General features: G+C 32.6%; 1 protein-coding gene and 1 pseudogene across 6 annotated transcripts in view; one reads left to right on the top strand and one right to left on the bottom strand.

Annotated features, from left to right (window-relative positions):
* LOC128179769 (serine/threonine-protein phosphatase 6 regulatory ankyrin repeat subunit A-like) overlaps positions 1–8,572 on the top strand; it is a 53,962-nt gene extending 45,390 nt beyond the window's left edge. For all 6 annotated transcript variants that reach the window (XM_052847351.1, XM_052847349.1, XM_052847348.1 and 3 more), the window contains one exon: positions 597–8,572. In XM_052847351.1, the coding sequence (XP_052703311.1) occupies positions 597–4,231 (3,635 nt within the window). In that variant the 3' untranslated portion in view covers positions 4,232–8,572. The remainder of the gene's footprint in view (positions 1–596) is intronic.
* Positions 8,573–18,078: 9,506 nt separating this feature from the next.
* LOC128179778 (hydroxylysine kinase-like) lies at positions 18,079–24,706 on the bottom strand (annotated as a pseudogene).
* Positions 24,707–25,293: the final 587 nt, after the last annotated feature.

Here is a 25,293-nt window from a genome sequence, read left to right on the forward strand (position 1 = left end):
AAATTTATGTGAAAAGAAATTTATTCAAAGTATCATGTTAAATAGCAGTGCAAACTTTATTAAACTGAAAGAAATTCGTTATTAAAGTCTTAAATTTCGTTATTATTAACTTCTACGGGACTCAAAATCAGTTCGCTATATCCGTAAATTCGTTATATCCAAATTCTTTATATCCGAATTTTGCAAAGGTTTGTTAACAATTATACCGCGAACTAAAAAAAACTTAGCTATATCCGAGAATTCGCTATGCCTGTGTTCGTTTTAAACGAGTTTTACTGTAGTTCAAAGCTGTCTGATAAATAAAAGCGAGATTTTAAAATCTGCCAGTGTTATTTCTTGCGATTTTACGCGAATATTAATTATTCCTTACGTAATATACACTAAAAACTTTGATGAATTCTAATCAACGTCTTTCAAATTTACTTTACTTTAAAATTCACATGTAATAAATATTACTAAAGCTATGAAAGCTAAATTGTATATGCATTTAAGCTGAGTAATGAAAATGCGCTTTAAAATATTAAATATTAAATTGATGTTTAATTGCTTTATATACCTTGTTGGATGTATGTAAACATTTTTTTTTCATTTATCAGATACGCCATTCACAAAAGCTATTTTTAACCAATGGGAACAGGACGATTCTTGTTTTATTTCAACACAGGCGTGTAAAGAAGTAGAGAAAATGATTGAAAGCAGGAACCTGGTTATTGTGGCTGGTCACTCAGGATCCGGAAAGTCAGCCATTATTCAACATATTGCGCTCAAATACAGAGAACAGGGCTGGACCTTAAGACGAGTAATGGAGGTAAAAGACATTGTGAATGAATTATATTCAAGTCGATTTCAAAAGAATAAAACCATGTGTGTTTTCAATGATCCATTAGGAAAAGAATCATTTGATGAAATACTGAATAGTTCATGGCAAAAATATGAGGAAGAATTGAAGGTATACTTAAAAAACGCAAAACTTCTGATGTCCTGTAGAAATCACATTATTTTTGATGTTAGATTGAGACGTTTTGTCGTGAATCAGTCACCTACTATCATAAACATCGATGATAACAAAAACAAATTATCCATTGATGAAAAACGGCAGATTTTGACAAAATATACATCCGGAATGAATTTATCCGAAAGAGATTGTGACGAGATCGTTAAAGTAGAACAGTATTTCCCATTACTGTGCAAATTATGTTCTTGCAAAAAAGATTACAAAAAAAATGTAATAGAGTTTTTTACAGAACCCTTAACAGTGCTGAAAGAGGAAATTTTAGGGTTCAGAACAAATGACAAGTATAAATATTGTGCTTTGGCTCTCCTTGTCCTCTTTAACGATGATCTTTGCATAAAAGATATTTTAGAAACTAAACACACTGAACACAAATTCAAGCACACGTTAAAACTATGTGGATTGCCAGTGAACACGCAACCATCAGTTATTCGTAACAATCTGAACTCCCTAATGGGGGTTTTTGTCAAAGCAACTGGCGACAAGTATAATTTTTCTCATGATTTTGTGATGGAAGTAACCACCTTTGTTTTTGGAAACGATTATCCCTCAGAAATAGTAAAATACGCTGATATCGACTTCCTTAGAAGAAAAGTAAAATTGGGAAATTGTGATAAACACGACTACTCGTTCACTATTTATCTGAGTGACAGATACATTGAAGAACTTGGAGAAAGACTTTTTTCTGAACTATTTGGAAAACACCTTTTAGATGTCATACTCAATCCCAGTCTAAGGAATAAAAAAATAATCAAAGTACTGAAAAAAAAGATTACAGATCATCCCGCAAATCTACAAATGTTACTAGAAACCAAAAAACTAGCATTAGATAAACAGGAGATTGATTGGAATTCTAATAATTTATTAATGTCTAAATTTCATTTTTTGAATCTAGAAAATGAAGTATCGCCTCTTTTTGCTCTGATTGTATTTTGTCACACACAACTATCACAATACGGTGTAATAACTCTACAACAACAAAAAATCGATTCAACCAGATGGCATCTGATTCCTGCTATGTGTTGCAATGGTTCAGTAGCATTGTTTAATAGTGTTTTTAAAGACATTGCGGAAAAATTTTTCAAAAAGACTTGGGGAGTGCTATGTCCTATTCACATTGTATCGGGGTTCCATAATTATCAACTACTGAATGAGTTGATTAATGTAGGTGTAGATGTCAATCAAAAGACTGATGATTACGGTGGTTGGACGCCCCTTTTGTTTGCAGCTGGTAATGATACCCAGGAATACGGAGACTATGACCATACAGAATCTGGTGCAGAACGAAAATATGAAACTATACAACTTTTACTGAATCATGGAGCAGACATTAATTTATGTATGAAGGACGGAACCAGTCCTCTCTTTGTAGCTTGTGAAAACGGTGATAATAGCATCGTACAACTTTTACTGAGGAATAGGGCAGCCATTAATTTATGTCAGATAAACGGAACCAGTCCTCTTTATATAGCTTGTCAAAACGGTCATGAGAGCACTGTACAACTTTTACTGAGATATGGAGCAGACATTAATTTATGTCAGATAGACCAAGCAAGTCCTCTCTATACGGCTTGTCAAAACGGACATGATAACACTGTACAACTTTTACTTAGCAATGGAGCAGATACTAATCTATATAAATGGGACGGAACCAGTCCTCTCTGTACAGCTTGTGAAAACGGTCATGAGAGCACTGTACAACTTTTACTGAGTAATGGAGCAGATATCAATATATGTATGGATGACGGAACCAGTCCTCTCTATATAGCTTGTCAAAAAGGACATGATAGCACTGTTCAATTTTTACTGAGCAATGGAGCAGACATTAATTTATGCAAGAAAAATGGATCCAGTCCTCTCTATATAGCTTGTCAAAACGGACATGATAGCACTGTACAACTTTTACTTAGCAATGGAGCAGACATTAATTTATCTATGAAGGACAAAACAAGTCCTCTCTATACAGCTTGTTATGTTGGAAATGAAAGTACTGTGCAACTCTTACTAAGTAATGGGGCAGACATTAACTTATGTAAAAAAAACGGAACCAGTCCTCTCTATATAGCTTGTCAAAACGGACATGATAGCACTGTACAACTTTTACTGAGTAATAAGGCAGACGTAAATTTGTGTAAAGAAAACGGAACCACACCATTCCATACAGCTTGTCAAAACGGACATGATAGCACTGTTCAACTTTTACTGAGTAATGGAGCAGACATTAATTTATGTGATGAGGACGGAGCCAGTCCTCTCTATAAAGCTTGTGAAAACGGACATGATAGCACTGTACAACTTTTACTGTGTAATGGAGCAGACATTAATTTATGTGACAAAAACGGAACCAGTCCTCTCTATTTAGCTTGTCAAAACGGATATGTTTGCACTGTTCAACTTTTACTGAGTAATGGAGCAGACATTAATTTATGTGACAAGAACGGAATCAGTCCTCTCAGTATGGCTTGTTTTAACGGACATGATAGCATTGTATTACTTTTACTGGGTAATGGAGCAGACATTAATTCGTGGAACGAAAAGGGAGCCAGTCCTTTCTGTATAGCTTGTGAAAACGGGCATGATAGCACTGTACAACATTTAATGAGATATGGAGCAGACATTAATTTATGCATGGAGGACGGAGCCAGTCCTCTCTATACAGCTTGTCAAAACAGACATTTGAGAACTGTACAACTTTTACTGAATCAAGGAGCAGACATAAATTTATGTAAGAAAAATGGAGACAGTCCTCTCAATATAGCTTGTAAAAACGGACATGAATTCATAGTGCAACTTTTACTGAGAAAAGGAGCAGACATTAATTTATGTATGGAGGACGGAACCAGTCCTCTCTATACAGCTTGTCAAAACAGACATTTGAGAACTGTACAACTTTTACTGAATCAAGGAGCAGACATAAATTTATGTAAGAAAAATGGAGACAGTCCTCTCTATATAGCTTGTAAAAACGGACATGAATTCATAGTGCAACTTTTACTGAGAAAAGGAGCAGACATTAATTTATGTATGGAGGACGGAACCAGTCCTCTCTATACAGCTTGTCAAAACGGACATGATAGCATCGTACATTTTTTACTGTGGAATGGAGCAAACATTAATTTATGTTTGCAGGACGGAACCAGTCCTCTCTCTGTAGCTTGTCAAAACGGACAAAATAGCACAGTACAACTTTTACTGAGATATGGAGCAGACATTAATTAGGGCCCCGCAAGGACTTGCGGGTGCCCTATAGTAATCACTCTGTCCGTCCGTCCTTCTGTCCGTCCGTCCGTCTGTCACTCTTCCGTCCACAAATTTCCTGTTTTTTTCTAATAACTTTTTTTATGGTTGCCCAATCAAGTTCAAATTTGGTATGGTAGTTCAGTAGGCAGAAATACATATTTTGATGCTAAGTTTGGTTCTCTATGTCTTCTGGTTTGGAACTGGGGTGGTGGGGTAGATTCCTAACTATGCATAAGAAGAATGGGCAAAGAGAGATAACTGCTGAAAATGTTACCATTGTATACATGGAAGGCTGTGCAATATTTGTCCTTTGGGATTAATTAACCTTCCACAGGAAGAAAATCCTAAGCTTTATCTTTATCTGTCACATTGAGATTAATTACTGCACTGCCTGTGTCTGCAAATGAACTTTGTTCTGAAGTTAAGGTCAATTTTGAATGATGTGTAGTATTGTGTACATTCTTTGAAATATGGATTTAAAATATAATATTCATGTTTTATTTTGGTTAAAATACCGTACACAATGATTTATAATAATTTTATTTAATAGAGGCAAAGCATAGGTATCATTGCATTGGTATCAATTCTTTGTTTTTTTAACAAATTTTATTTCATCCCATGTTAACCCACTTTATCCCGTGGATATGACTCATTGGATATTTTTTTGATATCCCACAGTTGTGACTTTACAATGGGACTTGCCTAGGCATAATGAAGTAAAATAATGTAGAGTTTTATAAACAGTGTAAACATTGATTGCGGTGTATAAAACATGGGATAAATAGAATCTCATGATTTGTAGTATAATATGATTTTTATCCAACTTGTGTGTTTTATCCCTTCACTAAGACTCAAGAAAAAAACACTTTAATTGTTGGATGAAAATCATATCCAACTACAAATCACGAGATCCTATATATTCCAGCTCTTTACATCTTCTGCCGGGCATTTATTTCTCATCATTGTTAATATAAAGAGGATGGAATTCAAAGTTTTTTTCAGTTCTCTATATTAATTGTCATAGCGGGGCCCTTCCTGACTGGTCAGTTTTCTAGTTCATGTATGGAAAACGAAGCCAGTCCTCTCTATAAAGCTTGTGAAAACGGACATGATAGCACTGTTCAACTTTTACTTAGCAATGGAGCAGACGTTAATTTATGTAACGAGAACGGAGCCAGTCCTCTCTATATAGCTTGTCGAAACGGACATGATAGCACTGTTTAACTTTTACTGAGTAATTGAGCAGGTATTAATTTATGTAATGAGGACGGAACCAGTCCTCTCTATATAGCTTGTGAAAACGGACATGATAGCACTGTACAACTTTTACTGAGTAATGGAGCAAACATTAATTTATGCAACAAAAACGGAGCCAGTCCTTTCTATATAGCTTGTGAAAACGGACATGATAGCACTGTACAACTTTTACTGAGTAATGAAGCAGACATTAATTTTTGTGATAAGGACGGAGCCAGTCCTCCTTATACAGCTTTTCGGAACGGACACGATAGCACCGGGCAACCTTTATAAAATAGAAAAATAGAAAAGCAAACATTTATTGATGCAAAAGAAAACAACACCGGAACCAGTCCTCTTCATATTGCTTGCAAAAACGAACGATACTACTATACAATTTTAATTGAGTAATGGAACAGTCAATAATTTAAGTGAAAATAACGGAGCTAGTCCTCTCTATATAGAGTGTATAAACAGACCTTAAAACATTGTACATGTATAACTTTTTCTGAGAAATGAAGCAGACATTAATTTATGTAAGAAAAATTGAGCAAATCCCTTTTATATTGCTTGCAAGATCGGATATGTAACCTTGAATAACATTTTCTGAGTACCGGAGAGAAATTTATATATGAAATACGGAACTAGTCCTCTCTATATAGCTAGATATGTTGGACATGATAGCACTGTACAACCTTTACTGGGTAATGGGGCAAACATTAATTTATGGGAAGAAAACGGAACCCGTTCTCTCTTTCTAGCTTGCCAAATCGGGTCTGTAAGCACTATACAACCTTTACTGAGCCATAGAGCAACCAATAATTTATATAAGAAAAACGGAGCCAGTTCTCTCTATATAGCTTGCAAAAACGGACGGGAAAGCATTGTACAACTTTAACTGAGAAAAGAAGCAAACATTAATTTGTGTAAGAAAAACTGAGCAAGTCCTGTTTATGTGAAGAAAATGGAACCAGTCCGCTCTATAGATCCTGTCAAAAAGACATACTTTTACTAAAAATGGAGCACACATTAATTTATGTAAAGAAAAATGGAGCCAATCCTATCTTTTAGCACTGTGCAACTTTAACATAGAATAGGAGCAGAAATTTATTTTTGTAAAGAAAACAACCAATCCTCTCGGTATAGCTTAGAAAAACGGGCATGACAGCACTGGACAACTTTTACTGAAGAATATATAAACCTTTATGTTTGTAAGACGATGCAGGTCCTTAATATGTTGCTTTTGTGAGAAGACTGTTAATTTTTTGATTTGAAAAATGACCTATGGAAATCAATCCTGTTTTGAAAGGTGTTTAGATAAATTTGATAGTGCTGTTGCATTTTTACTGCAGAAAAACAACGGCCGAAATACTAGTAATATGTATAATCTGGATGATTGATTTTCGCTCTTTGTATCGTGGTTTGGTTATAAGGGCGAGAACACCATTCATGCTTCACAGCATTCAGGTTGTCATTCATCCGGACACGATGCGTTGGGCGAAAGAATTTGTAGACACTCGTTTAAAGAAATTATGACAACCACCACACTGGTAACGAATATCTGATGAAAGACTACACAAATCAGTCATAGATCTAGGCACACATATATCAAAATTCCTCGATCATTGTAAAACGTTCCTTGTGTCGGAATGTTATATCACCGCACATGCGAAAACCATATACAGTATAGAGGAAAACATACGCCTCCGTTTTATTTTCGCCCCTTTCGATCGTTGTCAGCGTTCGAATTCAAGACTGGGCGAATTCTAATATTCCAAGTTATTTCTTTAGTACTCAAACGAGTCTGTGTGAATTTTTTAAGACAGGACAAAACCGTTTGCAAGTGTAGAAGGACGAAAATAACACGGGGCGAAAATAACCCTGTATACAGTAATGCAGTAAATCGTGCGGTAACAGCATATACTTCAGAAAATTGTGTTTAACTATCTATTTTTAGAAACTGATTAAAATAGATGGAGCACATTGTTACTTTTACAATCGATTATTTACGACATGTATGTGGGATGTATGCCGGGGTTTTCAATATGATGCAAACAATATGAACTCTGTGTGAACAACACAGGTGTTCGATGTGCACGCAAGGCAGCACCATCTATTCATCATGATTCGGAAAGCACTCCCTTGACAATGTATTCATTTTAATGCTCCTGTTTATTTTCTATTGACTTGGGGTTGTTTTTTCCGACATCTTTCGAACTCATTACTACGAAATAAAGTTCATGCATTTAGAGGTCCGTGCAGTCTGACTTTCTCGACCAGTAAATCTACCCCCAGTAGCAGCTGAGGAGCGATCGTAACTATTATGGTGACCAAATACTTTTTAAATTCATATCAGTTTTAATGTATGAAATACTTATTTCTTGTTACATTAAAATACATGTACAAAAAGTAGTATTGTGGATTTGTCATAATTTTTTGTTATTTTTGATTAGTTGCTGAACGGATGCACTAATTAAATCTTTATTAAAGTAGAATGAAGGCAACAGTATCCACTTGTAAGATTTTCTAGAATTGATTATCCTCAACACTGTGTTTAGAAAAAAAAAATAATGCCCCTGATTGAAATATGGAAAGGACAGTATTGTAAAATACGTTAAAAGACGGAAAGTTGTAGCATCATCGCTCAAAACGTTTGCCGTTAATCTACAAACAGAATTTGAATATTTGACTGTAAAATTGTAGCTGCATCGATTTTCGATTGTTTGATAATTCTAGTACTTATTTGTGTTGATGAAATGTATATAAAATCTTATATTGATAACAATCCAATTTGAACAGGCTTATTTCATTTGTTAGGTACTATTGATAACTAATTAGCTGGTATGGAAATTATACGTGATTTTAGTCATTACCAAGCTAAGTAAAATGTTAATGTTATCAAATTGTTTGATTTTAGTAAGGAAAATATTTATAGAAATTAAGTTTTATTATAGTGTCGTATATATCTGAATTGTATATGGTCCTTGTGTAAAGCAAATGATGTTCTGAACCAGTCATATATCCATTGTTCTTGATTTGTTATTGAATTTGAATGATATCAAAATATAAATTTGTAGAGCCTTATTATCTTCTTGTTGTTTTACTTCGCAATGATTATTACCTGGTTTAAATTGCAGCAGAATTAAAGAGATAAGTGTGCAGAGAATTTTCTCGAGTCAACGAATAAAATTTGTTACGGGTGGCTATTATGACACTGGATTTTAGAACTAAGTTTTACCTCTGACAGATGAATCAATCAATAATCTGTTTGGACCCTCTATATTTATAAATGAATATTTTAGACAGATTCAGAAGACGAAAGCGAACAAATGAAAGAACATCTGAAATCAGAAATTTTTGTAATTTTTGTTTATTTCGCTATTCTCTGTTGAGCAAAAAAAAACAACGAATACAAAAATTATTGGGCGTGAGAGTCGTTTAATTTTAGATCCTAGTGATGGCTGCCTCCTGAAAGTATTCACTTCACTAAAAATGACGACTATAGTCGTATTCTTTCTTAATATGAAAACTAATTTACAGTTAGTGTCAGATTTTTTAGATTTTGCTAGATTTTTGGAGGATTTCGGTGATTCCCGCGGATTTTGGTTTTTTGATACACCTCTACTCGTCAAGCTTGTTTTAATCATGTGACCGACTATTTTTCTGGCGTTGATAGAGGTGTTAGCGAAACTTGTGTAGCCTAGCACGACCTCTGGTGAGAGAATGCCTCACTGCATGCCCTTACAGCCACACCACCATTTGAGTCGCAGGATATCGTGGGATAAAAAATAAATGAGGAGCTAGCATAGAGTCTCAATTCTATAATACGCAACACCTGAAGGCCTTTTATACCTGAACATGAAAATGTTTAAGAGCATGTCTACGAGAAAACCATGCAAATATGGAAAAAAGCTGCGGCAGCAAGTCTCAAGAATGAACAGAATTTTATCATAGGTTTAAAGGATACCCATCTAGAGTCAGATATATGATGTTTGTTTTTGCACTGGATGTTTCTATTTATAGTAACGGCCAGTATTGCATTCTGGTTAATTATCCTCTAAAATCTAGAAAAGTTAAGAGAAAAATTGTCAAATTCAGTAATTAATTACAAAATGTATAAACAATGTTTGAAAAAAAATAAGACTATATTCTTAAAGAGGAAGTTCAAACCTTTAATCGTTGCATATTTTTTTTCATATATCTATTTACACCATGAAGTCCCAAGGGTGTAAATGTTGGCAGGATGCCAAGAAATGATAATTATACATTTTTGTCAATTTTTCAGAAAGAATTTCTCAGAAAATGGCACATTATTTTTTGAAATTTTGTGTTAATAAGAAACTGTTTGATGTAATGTTACAAATATATAAAATCCATCTTTGGACTCTCAAGGACTAAAAAGTAATAAATTAACAAAAACATACCATTTTCAAATAAAATAAAAAATTTTTGGTTTTTAAAATTTTATGTTACAAGTGATTTTAATCCACTGAAGTCAATATTTATAATTAAACATGAAAAAAACCCACCCTATTTTGCTTTTAATTAAAAAAAAATTAGTGGATATCATTGTTTCTCATAGAATTCTTATTCATTACATTTGCATTTCATTACTACTGTTAGAATTGTCTCCCCTGTTGCGCTCTTCGGTAGAGAAGGTAAACTAGTCAGAATGTTGACAAAGCTATACAAGTTCAAGTTCAGGCTACATGTGTAAGTATTGAGAAATGCTGTGAGTGTTGTTAATATATGTTATGATATTGAATGATTTTAATTGCACAAAAATTGCCCCATCTTGTTAGTGTTATTCACTATATCACATACATATTGAAGTTTGATGGAGACTTGTATCTAGTCTATAAACTACTATTTTCTGTCCCAATTAAGCAGCACATTTGGACGAATTTTAATCAAAATATACAAACTTGTGATAGAAGTACAATTAAAATAGATGAAGGGGAAATTTTCCAAGATAATCTCATTCACAGATTATCATATTTTACTCGAAAAAATCCACAAAAACGAGAACTGATTTCTTACAAAGATTTAATTTATAATGGGGTAAGACCTGAGCATAGCCTGGTCACGCTAAGATTATTCTTTCTATGTTGAAATAATTCGGAATTCACAAGGAATGCCTCGTGCAATTTTTCATCGTTATCATCGGAGTCTGTTGCAATTGACATCACATTTCTACATGTACGTGTACATTTCACTGGCCATCTAAAAATTACCCTTTAGATGTTAAGGTTAGACTTCATGGAATCTTGAAATGACGGGGAGGGAGCCAGGGTTTTTTAAGTTCTTGAGAATGTAACACAGTAAGTACATCTGAAATTAATAGAGAGGTCTACTCCCTACCTCTTTATTAGCAATTGATCTCCTCTTGGAAAAAATTAAAGTTTGTACCTTTTCTTAAAATTAAAATATAGTTGTAAAGGAAAAAATGAGGTGTTAGGTTACCCTTTCCCCAGGGGATCTCAACCTGCGAAAACCACATATGAATATAAACATAAACTATCGGTATAAAAAAGTTATCCCAAATATTAAAATAGACATCATAACTTGTTTTTGTGGGATTGTTATTTTGGGATGTTATTTAAGAAATAAAGTACGAGTTTTCGTGAATGTTGCAGAATAACCCCCGAGGTCGAGAAATGTTGTTTTGAAATATAAAAGCCGAGGCGTTAGCCCAGTATTTCTACAGATCGTTTCTCCTATAGAGAGACGATCAAGGTCATTTTGATGGCTGTTCCGTGTATCCCCAACGGTTTTGTTAGTAATGTTTACATGTGTATCGATCAAAGGGAATCACATGCAGACGACAGACTTTTTCTTAGGATTTTAATACTCTTCACTTATTTATGAAATATCTTTGAATCACATTCCTAATATTTTAAGGGCAATTTAATATGATTATTAAAATAATGAACAGGATTTACAAATTTAGTCGATTATAATGTATCATATCAAGTTTCTGGGAATAACGAGTCCATATTATTTTATTCATGAAGTCCGTGAAAAACAAGCAGTCCTCTCCCCTTAAAGAGCATATTACTGTCTTCTTTTCCTTCCTGAAAGCTTGAATCTGTGGAAGATTTTTTTTGCTTTAAGGAAGGAGTCTTCTCGTTATCAAAAATTAGTAAGAAACTCATGAAATTTTGACAGTGAAATAGATCATATAACCAAATGATTATATTTTTTTTAATCATATTTGACCTCATTGTTTTTGCATTAAGGTCAGGTCAAGGTCAGTACCTTTTTCCTCAACTTAAAAAATGGTAAAATTAAATGTAGTTCATTGCAGTTATGTAGACATCTATTTAAGATATTCAAACTAAAATTGATATCGCTGAACCCGCATTTCCTCTAATTTTCTTAAATTTTAAAGGAATTTTGATTATTTTTTCATGCCTCCAATATTAAAATATCACTGATTTTTACGTATATTGAATACTTTATATGAAGACATAAACTGACAGAAAAGCTAATATATTGACCATTTAAATAGGGAGAAAAACAGAATATAATGATTTTTTCACACCAATCAATGTATAGAATGGGGGCTTTAAAAGCTTACAAAAATGTAATTTAATAAGTAAATCATATTTTAAAAACATATCCTAAAACCCAAATGCCCTATCATTAGTTCACATTAGTTAAAATAATCCAATATTTGTGTTATTGATTTAAAAATGCTAATTAAAAACAGACTCATTAATCTTTTGCAATTCTGAATTGCGAAACTTGTGATATTTTCCTAGGCCAATATTCCGCCAAAAATATAGTCCTTGTTAGATTCTTAACATTGATTACTATTTCTATGCCAGGTTGTATGATAGTGAAAAAGATAGAAAAATATACTATTTTAATTTCCTCTTATCTTGATTTAATGAACAATTAATCAAATTTACGTTTGACACGTCGAAAACCAGAAAAGACTCCTTCCTCAATCACAGAATGACTATTAAGGTGGAATGTCCGTTTGATAAGAGAGATAACTTCTGTAGAAAATATTCTCACTTTGTTTCTGATAGCTCATAATTATTAAGGCAACAAGGACAACAAGCAACAAGGGAGGCCGCGGTACGTACTTGGTCCCATTTAATGCTGGAAGGCGACATTTATTTTAATTCAAATATTAAAAGATGATATTTCAACGGAACGAACTGAACCCCAACTTTTCAGGGGGGAGGGGGGCAAAAAGTTGGACATGTTTTACCAAAAAGTACAAGAAATTTAAACTAATCACATTTATCAAACTTTTTGAGGTAATATCTATAACCCACATACCCCCTTCTCCTAGCCTCCAATGCATTGTTGTTGTTTTGTTTTTCAAATATACCTTAGTTATATGTACTAGTACAGACCATCAACAATATTTAACAAAAACAAAATTGTACGCCCTTGAAATTTTATATACAGAATGATGCTATCCTCGAGGAAATTTTCCTTATTTTTTCAATGAATCCATTTTACCAGTTTGAATCTTCATTCGTAATGATCCAAATATATAGCAAAATTTGCTGCATTTTAATATTTTGAGATGGTTCCCACTAAAAACAAGACGGTATAATTTAGGATTTTATACATATAAGGTAGGAAATGATTTTACTAATCATATATAACAATTTGAGAGAGAAAGCTATTTTAGTATCTTTTAGATCTGCTTTGATGTGCGGAAAATGACAGTTTCCTTTATGATCCTATAGTTAATGCACCTCTACTTTGAGATAGTCCCTAAAAAGAACCAGACGGTTGATTTTTTTGAAACTTCGCAAATAATTTAAAGTTGGTTTAAATTACATATGGTAAAAAAATAAAGCGTTTTTGCTTTTGTAGTTTTTCCGCAAAAAACCCAAATCGACATCCTTAAAAAAAGGCAGGGGGGATTTCGTAAAATCATGAAAGAAAATACTAATCTTGGTGGGGAGGAGAGTAGTTCAATTAAATTCAATAAGAATTCATTGTTTCAGTTTCATTTATTATACAGCTCCAATAAAAGTGGAGGGGGCAAGTCCATGACATATCTGGGTTTTTTATGTAAAGTTTAGAAAAAAGGGGGAGGTACACCACCCTCAGGTAACGTTTACGCACTCGCTCTATCGTACATACAATTCACACATCATATGCAAGTTTTACAAATTATAAAAACACATTTCTAACAAAACTTTTTATTATCGGTCTCTTTGCAATAAATAAATTCATTCTGACCTATAATTTGATATTGTTTACATCATTTTATGCTATTTATAATACCTTGATAACGTTTACACATCCTTTTTTCAATGATAACGTTCACACTTTCTTATTATAATGTAATAATCATATAATTATATACTTTGTATTTATAGATGAAGATAGATAACGTAAAATTCGATCGTGGCTAGATCGTTTAGGCTGCAAAAATGAAATCAACAAATAAATTATGGTATAAAATATACCAGTATGTACTAGTGAGTCACCAAATGATGAAATGGGCGGGAACAAATTGACACGGACGTCTTAGAAAATATTGGATTGAAACTGTAGTTTTAGGAAATGTATTTTTAATCCACCTCAACATTTCTAACTTGCTAAATAATTTAAAGCGATCGATAAACATTTTAATTAGTATCCGAAAAGCGAGCGATTAATTAAGGATCAAAGTTGGCGTCTAGAAGAAAAAAAATAAGAAGAAATCTGTTTTTTTTTTTTCAGAATAATAATAAGGTCTTCCGCTCGGAAGCGGAAGACCTAAATTAATAGCGGAGGGATATTACACATTTGCGGTCGATTTCAAATCTCAGTGGTAAAATCCTGAACACATCTATGTGTAGTTTACAATAAAACACAATTAAGATTAACATTTTTCAAAGTGCGTTAATTTTTGCACCAAGTCAAGTCTTTTTGAAAAAATAAAATAAATCCATTTCATAGTGCCTTGATATTGTCCATGCGCATATCTCTGCAAAGTTCAAATTTCTTTAAATTACATTATAAAATTACCAAAAATATGCCTTATGCCTCCCCCCCCCCCCCCCCCGAAAACTCAAATGACCGTTGAACTCTCTTGGAAAAAACATTTTTGAACCGAGCATGTCGTCTATATTAATGCTCTTTGAAAAAAAATTGTTGATGGTTTGATCGAAATACTTGAGTATTTCTATTTCTATAGACGAAGCAAGCTACTGACAAACAAGTTGATAAAATAGGACGATCAACAGTCTCGTTTGAAGTCATCTTTTTGTAAGTTCTTTGGTCGATACAACGACCTTGTCAGCAAATACAATCGTCCACTAGGTCGCATGCTGACTGACGTTCTTCATACTATTTGTTCGACCATAATTAATCACCCAATTGTCTACGGACTTTTCCGATATTTTTTCCCCGATTACGGCAAAGAACACACGGCGGGTGTGACCGGTCAGCAGAGGATGCTCACTCCTCCATGGCACCTGATCCTACCTCTATCTATTTGAAGGTCCGTGTTGCTCTGCTTTGAATTTGTATTTCGTTTCATGGATTTTTGTTGATACATGTACTTTGATAAACCTTAATTGATTATTTTAACATTGCTAAGCCCAATGGGAAACATTAAAAAAAGAATCCAAGGGATTCTAAGCAAACTTGATAAAAAAAAATCGATGAACGAGTTTTCTCACAAACTTACGAAGTACAGCCGTTTACACATTAAGAACAATTTTTGAGATTTGTATACTAGTAATTATCCAAACTGCTACGCTTCTAAAGTGCCCGTCCTTTTTTATCTTTATGCCTTCTTAATATGTATGCAGCAAATTTACTCCCTTAAAAGGATCTATTATTTGGTACAAAACATCGGGCATTGCCAAAATCAAAATTTATAAAATTAAAGCATTTTTCTTACATATTACATAACAGTTTTGTCCCTATTAAACCCCATTGCTGTCTAGTTAAAAGGTTTATAACACGGTTGGGGGAATGGTTTAAATGCACCTCTGCCCAGACCCATGCATGACATCCACGACTCAGCGTAAAGAAAGTATATTTGGATAATTTGTTTTACTTTGTTCTTATAAACTTAGCATTTGTTTATTGTACATTTTTTATATATTCGATCGGTGCATACTCTCTATTCAAGATATATATAACTACAGTCAGGTACTCTTTACACATTCATGATCAGCAGACACAACATGCATTTTTCACGTATAAAATATACGTGAAAAAAAATTAATCTAATATCATTATCTAAGAATATTTAGATATTTAAAATTTACCTTTCCCAAAGAAATGTATGTATATGTGAAGCATTCTTATTCCTACGCTAGCTACCTCCTCTGTCTTTTCTACAAAAATGCAGATCATTCTTTGATTGACAATTTTTTTTTTACTAATGAATACTGCTTGTATTGTTACAAAAATTATATAACTTTCATGATTATTGCTCGTTAGTTATCGCAGAATCTCTTTTAATCATTTATTGTGTATGAGTTTGTAGCTTTTCCTTTTTTTTAAATGACGGAATGGTTCTGCAACATCTTTCTGATCGCACCCCTGTAGACAATGTGTGCACTGTTTGCTAGAGACGCAAGACTGGTGACAAGAAGAACTATATATACGCCAGTTTCTTAACAAGTTCTGTGATTTTTTAAAAATAGAGATCTGCTGATCATAGCGAAAATATATGTAATTTAAAAGTCGAATATTGTGGGTATGGGGTAACTTATATCTTTTAATCTTGTTTATTTGATGCAGTTTGAACCAAACTAGACTAAGTACATGTATTTGGAATAAAAGCTTCGTAACCTGTTTTGTTATACTTTCATGTTAAATACTGAAATCTGATTGGTTAAGACGCAGTTAATAATATTTACTATTACCCTCAGCGTAAGCAACGCACTAGGCAACGGGTAACATTAAAAAATGTTACATGCGCGAAAATTATGCGCGTACGGTTCGCTGTAGAATTCACGTTATTCCTATATAAAAGCAGTAAAATTTTCTTTAAAATTTTAAAAAAGACATTCAGTATAACAAAATAAATAGTGCCTGTTTGGGAGGATAACAGTTGAAATTGACACCCCTCGAAAACCATTGTCAACCTCCGCTTCGCGTCGGTTGACAATGGTTTTCTCGGGGTGTCAGTTTCAACTGTTACCCTCCCAAACAGGCACTATTTATATAATATTATACATGTACCAACTATCTAGCAAAGGTATTGCAATGAAAAAATGTCTATTGATATATATGAAGCTGGTATTTAACGAGGCCGAGTACAGGTCGAATGTGCATTGCTTTGAGCATTTTTTTATGCAGTCATGGGTGCAAAGTTATAACATTCTTTTTTATGATGTTTCATGCAAACTGCAAAATTCATGCAAAATTGTTATTGCATGTAAGTTCGTTTTTAGTTGAGAATTTGTGATTTTTTGGCTTTAATGAGGTACAATGCTGCAATGGCGCTTATGCGTCATCGTTTCCCAGTAATTTACTTTATGCTTCAGGAAGGAGTCTTTTGGTTTTCGACTTGTCAAAAGTAAATTTGATTAAATCAAAATGAAAGGAAATTTAAATATCATATTTTTCTTTCTTTTTTGCAATCATACAACTTGGCATAGGAATAGTAATCAAAGATGAGAATATAACAAATTTGGAGAGAAATATTCCGTAGAACCCTGTTAATACCTTCGCTTTGCCAGGTAAATAAGTTCTGGATAAAATGTCTCTTGATACTTATACGGAAATTCACAAAAATGTTCACAGTCATTGATTATATCATCTACTAGTGTACAATTTAGATTAAGAAAAGTATCTCAGTTTTAGATATCTCCATCAGTCAAATTTTATGAAGCATGTCATGTCGAAATTTTGAACTTGCGTTTTCACTCAAAGCAGTTGAAAGTTAATTGTTAAAACAATTTGAGCTGTATTTTTTAGAACTTTATTTTGCTGCAAAAATCTGCTAGTATGATAAGCCTGCATATAACCTAAAACTTTTATGATAAATAAGATTTGAAAAAATCATTAATTTTTGTCAAAGGAAATATTTCTCTTCTAAGGAATATATAGCAAATCAATTTTTGTACAGGACGACAATAATTCAATTTTGCTCCAAATAAGGCTTTTAACGGCCCTTTCCATAAAAATATGGCTCACAAATTTTAAAACCATGATAATTTGGCATTCTAGTAGAAAAGAATATTTTAGTAAAAAAAAATTAAACATGAACTTTTGTGGTAGTTCTTTTGTGAAGATTTGTAAAACGACTTTTAAACGATAGTTCATACTATATACTTTTTTACTTGATCTTCCGGCGGTATTTAAAATTTCATCAACTTGTGAATTTTGAATTGCTTCATAGCGAGCACAGCCTGCCAGTGGGAAGCGCCGGTAAGTACTGCGAGCTCTCACTACAACGCCTGGGTGAAGAGAAAATTAGAATTCGAACTAATGCTTCCTTGGACGTACTGGAGTTCTTGTCGTCAGAATCGGACCCACTATAACGTGTCAATTGCAAATGGCTACCAATTTCACGTTTTGAGGAGAACAAGACAAACACAAAAGTATATTAAGAAGTTCATACATTAAAAAGGTAAAAAAACGACATTCTGATGCGACATGTGTAGTCCAAATATTTCTTTTAAATGTAATTTATTATGAATTCAAGGCCATTTTTACAGATTTTCATATTCATTTATGATTTTGTTCCATCGTGCATCAATTTCATGTTGCGGAGTTTCCCACATCATTGACACAAGCGGCCATCCCCGAGCTGCAATACTGAGGATATAAACATAGCTAGGATCCATGTAGTTGGTATAGGCACCCAACACAAGGTTCTGGGCGAGTCTTGCACAGACGCAAACCTTTAAAACCTCTCTCTCAGTATCATTCATACTACGTACAGACAAGTACCCCCCAGAACATGGCCTCCTACGTCACGCTGATCGAATTCCTTACATTTTATCGACATGTAGGCAATACAAATCGCGACATCAAAAGCAGTGTATGATGACACAGCGTCATTGAAGTCAATGAGTCAATGCAACTTTCTGTCCTGGAATTTCTTTCATAATAATGTTACGCTCATTCACATCTCCATGAATTATGCCTGAAATTAAAATCATATCATACATGTATATATGTGGAGTTTTTTTCACGAAAATATATTCATCAGTTTTAAGATGGCATACTTTTTGTTAGCTTGTGGTATTTTGGGACGACTTCTTTGTTGAATGCGTCGATGATTTCTGTCACTAGTGCCTTCTTATTCTCGTCTTGTACTCCAATAAAGACATTTTTTACACGCTCAACTTCAGTCAAACTCCATAATAATGTATAGGAATCAAAGAATTTATGATGAAAATCCTACGTTAAATAAGAAATAAAAAAAAACATCATTGATATTCATTGATTAAAAGTTATTAGTGAGGGTTATTCTTTAATACGATCTTGATTTAATGGAAAAAATATCAGATATGAAATATAGGCATTTGCAGAATATGCCTCCTTTAAAGTATAAAACCCCAAAAATTTAAAAAGACTAAGGAAAAATACATAAAAGTTAGAATTAGGGCAGGACATGCCAATTTATTTATTTACCTGATTTATTTTATTATTTAGTTATTTATTCAACTGATTTTATTGCAGTATATTTACGGACATATAAAAATTAACATCTTTTAAACTTACCTTCATAGCTTCATGAAAATTTCCGAGGACTTTTCCAATGTTGCAGAGACTCTTTGGATGCATTGGTATAGCAGAGAATGTCTCTCCGGGAATATACGTAAAAAGACGAACAATATAGAACTCGAACGGTGTGTAATCTGCAAAATATGTGATAAATACTTACTATCGTTTATAATACCTCTGTGTATTATCTATAGTACTATATTAAAATAATTGACTCGAATTTTTTGTCTTTAATACCGAGAAATCGGAAGAATACTGTCTTTTGTTTTATATATTTTAAACATCATTGGTACTTGAAGATTACCAATTTGTTTTTATTTTTTCTCAGTTAAGCTTCGTTAATTAATAATCAACGAAAACTCCTAAAAAAAAACCGGAAATCACCTGGATTTTTTTTATTTTACAATCTTGCGCTTGTGCAATACATTCACGCGAACGGGATCTTTGGTTTATGTTTCCACAATATCACATCTGCATGAATAAACTCAGAAATGATGTTACAAATACGGGTAAATTTTCATTGGACTTTTGCTTTATATTCTGTTCATAAATAATAATGATTTCTAATGAGAGAGAGTATAAAATAACAAATATAGATTTTAACAATGTATTTACTTTTTTGTCTTTGTAACGACAAAAAATATTTGATTACATGCAACAAAGTTACATTATATTTGTTAGGAAAGTGAAGATAAAATATGTTTTATCGTAAAAATGAATAATGTCCTACGGACCAAGTTTTACAAAGAAAATACGTGTACGTTGGTGAAAAGGTGTTAAATTCTTCCATCTTTTAGTTGAAAGGTATTTGCAGTCTCAAAATGGTTTGTTGTATTGAATTTGACTGGTAATTTCATGGCAACTTCATTAACTTTCTCCAAAATCGTTCCGGAGCTATTCTGCAATTTTCTGCTACATTACGGGTATAAGGGAGGCATTCTAACTGTGGTGAGGGCCTTTCCAGAAACACAGTTAGATTATTCAAACTAAGCAGTGTGTAGTGAAACTAATAGCATTATTGTAGGCTTATAGCTTTGTTATGTAAATGTCAATAATAAGGTGTGTCGATGTACCTATTTCGTAAATGTCCGATATGCACGCACGGGTCAAAGTCTAGTTTCCATATAAAATAACAACGAATGATCATGCTATTTCATCCAAACAAGAAATAGTCTCCATGTTATTTTGCCCATTGTGAAAATTCACCGGGAGCATTCTATTTTCCTTGTTTTTTTCTCGGAATACATGTGTTACAGTGTTATCCAAGTCGCTACGTTCAATTCAAAGTCCGAAAACTCGAATTTGTTCACCATCAACAAACTCTGATAATGTTTTCTTCGGCAGAATAAAATATTAGTACCTTATTACTATTCGGACTATAGCAAGTTTATTGTTTGTTTAATTTGTGAATTTGCTTTCATGTTGAAGTTTAATAAGTAAGAAGATGATTCATAATTCGGTAGAAGGTAACCACGATACCACACTAATTGAGCTCTCAGGAATATTGATGATTTTAACGTTACATCAATATTTTAAAAGAAGATCGCAGAAAGGAGATAGCATAATATGGGAAATACCATGTTCCGAACGTTCAATATGAAAGATATATTATATACCTATTTGCTGGCTAAGAGGACAATAGCAAGTTTATTGCCACCCACCTCGCTCCCACAACTATTTCCTGAGGCGCAACTATTTACCAAGGCAAAGCCGATGGAAATAGTTGTCCAAACAGACCTTTTAAAATGTCAATTCACGAAAAATGTCCCCTTTACGAGTCTAAATGATTTCACCGTAACCTGTAATGTTTTCTGAGTGGTAGATCTTTTCCAATGACATATCTTCTCCTTTAATATTTTTCATGTTGTGAGGAACAGAGATTTCATTTTTGGCAACGTGATTCATCAGCGTGTGCAGTGCTTCTGAAAAATAAAAAATAAAAATAGAAATGATATGTTGCTATTTCCACCAGTATCAGATGTAAATAATTTCATGAATGTGATTATGATTATTATAAAAATTAAAAAGCAAAATAAAAATGAAATTACCAACAAATAGTGGATTTTTGGACTGCATTTTGTTCATTATTTTCAAAACATAACCGTCCTTTTCAGGGTGCTTTATATAGGGATTCTCTAATTGGCCAGTAACGATCACGTGGTAGTTCCTGTCATCATAACTATCCAATTCTTTGCAAGACTCCACCGTCAAACCGTATAAGGATTTGATGAGGTGAGGAATGTGTTTCATCGGAACAACCGGTTTGATTGTTTCTCCAACAGCTAGCATCGTATCATTTTGGTCCGCCATGTGTCAGTTTAACAGCAACAACTCTAACAAATTAATGTTCTATTTCAACACAATTAAATTTATAGGAAGATTCAATAAGATAATCATAATTTGGTGACCAAACATAGTCATCGGATTCGTAGCATTTTAAAATAAGATACGCTATGGTAAATAAAAGAGCGAGACAAATATGAATGGTTGAAATAGTAAACATGGCAAAGAATGAAAAAGTAGTTAGTAATTTTTTAGAGTATATTTTAATTAAAAGAAATTTCATCATCTTAAACTATTCAAAATGATATAGATGTAGATGTCTGTATAGATATAGATAGATAAAAGTTTCAATGCACAGTTAAATTTTGGTTATCGTGGTGAAAAAACTTCAAAAATATACTTTGTATATTTTAAAGTATAAATAAACTCCGGAGAGTGGACTTTTTATAGATCATCTATGCAACACAGATTTTAAAAATGTATTAAAATTGTAAACGGTTGCTATGATAACATGACAGAAGATTTATTTTAATGTACTCAGGAAAAAAGATTTCTCATACATTTATGAGAATTGGGATAATCCAACATCTCTTCATATTTGATGAATTTCAGTCGGAGGTTAATCTTAGTTTTTAAAAACATGAAGTTATTCATGCGATTTATTTTCCAACTGATTATTTTAATTGATTATTTTTACAATAACATGGACAGAAATCGCTTCGCATACCAAAACGAAGCTGAGCTTAATACTACATGTAGTATGTAGCGTTGAACTATTTTCGCTATTAAAGCGATGTTTTGCAAAACCTTCCCCATTTATCACAATATATTTTCGTATTTTTAGATAAAATTTCAAATTCTAAATTTGTGAAAAACAGTTGAAGATAGAATACTTCACCAAAATTTTACTTTATGGATTGTTAAAATGTCATTTCTGAAGCATTATTGCGTTATTCAAAGATAGATATATATACCCTTATTTATATTATTTGGATTTTTTTGTACTTTTTATGAAAAAGTGGAAAAAATGCTTTGGTAGCAAGTGTCGCTCTGTAGAGTTAAAAAAAATTGATGTGAATAAATACATAATACATGTATGTTACTAATAACTGATGTTCATTAATGTAAATAAAACGGTTTATTTTATGAATAGAAAAAAAATATTTATGAAAAAAAACAAGTTTTGTGAAACATGTAATATTTTCAAAACTTTGGATAAAATCTTCTAAAGAAATGTGACTTTTAGAGATGAAACATATGGCAATCATTTAAGAAAAGGTATTGAATCAAACCAAGCTGGTGAAGCGATCTCTAAACCCAGTGCGCGGGAAAAAGATAAACCTATACCTACAGATTCGTCAAAAAAAGTTTTGAAAACGTGAATAGAAATGTTATTTTTTTTAAACTTGCTAGAAATGGTGTCACTTGAAAGTTGCTGAATATTATTAAGCATATTTTTAATGAATTAAAATCATGTGTCAGATAAAAGTCAGAATTATCACATTATTTCATTAAGACTTCTGAACTACGGCTAAGAGATTTCGGGTTTTCATCCAGGGAATGAAATTGAAAGAGTACAGCAAAATATGTACTTTAAGCTTCATCATTTACTCAGAGTTAGCTCGTCTTCCATTGGATGTAATACGCAAATAACGTAATAAGATATTTGGTGAAATTGGTGAAAACAGAAAACTGTATTTCCAAATACCTTGTGTTAAAATATTAGAGAATTATTATCACCTCTGGGTCAATATGAACTTTGGCTTTTATACAGTCAGTATCTAACATATATGTTTTCTTAATACGAGTAGTAAGGCGGATGTTAATGGATTGGGTTTTTTTTTCAGGAAAGGGGTGCATTTTTAAGTCATTTCCAAAATCCAACACTTTTGACCTATAATTTTATTTGCGAAAAAATATTTCCGAAAATATTTTGGTCTTTTTGTCGAGGTATAGATTATCAATTCAATTCAGTTTATTCACCCAAACCATGAAATAGTATATAAGAGAACAATCAGTATATACAGTTCAAAACTCAAAGGTACATTTAATAAATGAATAGATATGTAGTAAATAAATAGTAAATGAACAGAAATATACAATACATTCAATGAAAATTTAAAAAAGTAAAATCATCAAGCGACAAATTAATGATAGCTAGAGCAAGGCCTTAATAACGGAAGGGTCGGATCTGCACGTATATGAAGATTATAAAACCGAGACAAAGATCACTTTTATCATAATATTCTTCTTATCTGTCTTGTGTACAATGCCTACGTGAATTTCATATCAAAAATAGTTTTCTGTTAGCCCTCCATGTTAAAGTAGTGCAACTTATGTCTGTTCATGTAAACAGTTGCGTTCTCTTGGGAAGCAAATAAAACACGAGAGGATCTGAATACGCTCATTAAATCTTTGATCACTATTATTTTCATAATTATTATTATTATCATCATTATTATTACCAGTACATAATGCATCAAAATCTTTTTACAAATTTTTCAAGTTTGTTTGATTCAATTTGGCTCTTCTCCTGTGATTATTGAATATTTTAAAATTTACATTTTGAACATGAATGCGTGTATGTCATTGCATAAAATTAAGCTTATCAGCTAAAAATTGTGTATAAGCATATGTGTAGAGTATTTATATTCATATTATATGATGTAATATTTGTTGCCATGAATGAAGCTTAAAGTTCATAGTTTCGGCAACTAAACAATACAAAACTTCAGTTTAAATACCCGCTATAACTGACATATTTTCATTGCATAACTTCTCGTCAATAGTTAGTATCATGTTATATTTGACTTGTGAAGTTATTGTTTCTAAAACGACTTGTGTAAATTCATTATTCATAAAGTTGTACTTCTAAATCATAGTTAGTGCCAATGTATTGCAACAAATAAAAACATATTTTCTAGAAGTTGAATAAAAACATAATTACCATAAGTTGAGTTTTTCTAAACCAAGTAGAAATGTACAAATTACCTGTCATGTCACATCTTATGCACGGTACCTTTTGGAGGTGCATTATGCATTTAACAAAACAAACCTGCCGTGTTATTAAACAATTGGTTATACTATACTGTCCAAGGTTTCTGTTTTCAACGCTTTTTGTTGATTTTCTTTTGAAAAAAATATACATACCTGTCAGTGAAAATGAATTGAAATCAATGTATGTGGCAAAAAATTTAAGATTTCTTCTTTCACTTGTTCCCTCTTTATCGCAGAAGGATTTCACAAGAACAAAAACACGTTCTTACGTGGATTTATACTGGGAAAATCTGATATCATATCAATCGGATCACCTCGCCCTTTGTGGTTGGCCGCTGTGACGGAAAAGGGCCAGGTGATCCGATTGACATCATTTATCCATTCGGAAATTTTCGGGAGTTTTGGCACAATTTTTCAACATTATCATTTGAGTACTTTTTCATGTCGTTTGCAATGCAAAATCCCAGTAGACTTTTTATTCTTTGTTTTGTATTAAAATCTGAAGCGACAGAGGGGTTATTTCAAAACAGAAAAAATATACTGGACTTTATTCAAGTAGCTTGAGTATAATGATATTACTGAAATTAATGATTCGAAAAAGTGGTGAAAGTAAAAACATGGGACAGAATATAGGCGCCCGATGACGCTTGCATTTACGGCTAAAATTAGAAATAGGTCGATCTGGTATACCGGACGCATCAACTTCAAAGAGACACAGTTACGCACAAACCAATATAATTTTTTTACACGATTTCCGGATATTTTATATCTTAAGTGAAAAAAAATGAATACAGTATTTAAAAAAACTACGGTATTCAAAAGTTTATAAATTCGTTTAAAAGGAGAAAATAGAATTATTCATTTGT

This window comes from Crassostrea angulata, chromosome 4, assembly GCF_025612915.1.
Source record: "Crassostrea angulata isolate pt1a10 chromosome 4, ASM2561291v2, whole genome shotgun sequence".
Lineage (NCBI taxonomy): Eukaryota > Metazoa > Mollusca > Bivalvia > Ostreida > Ostreidae > Magallana > Magallana angulata.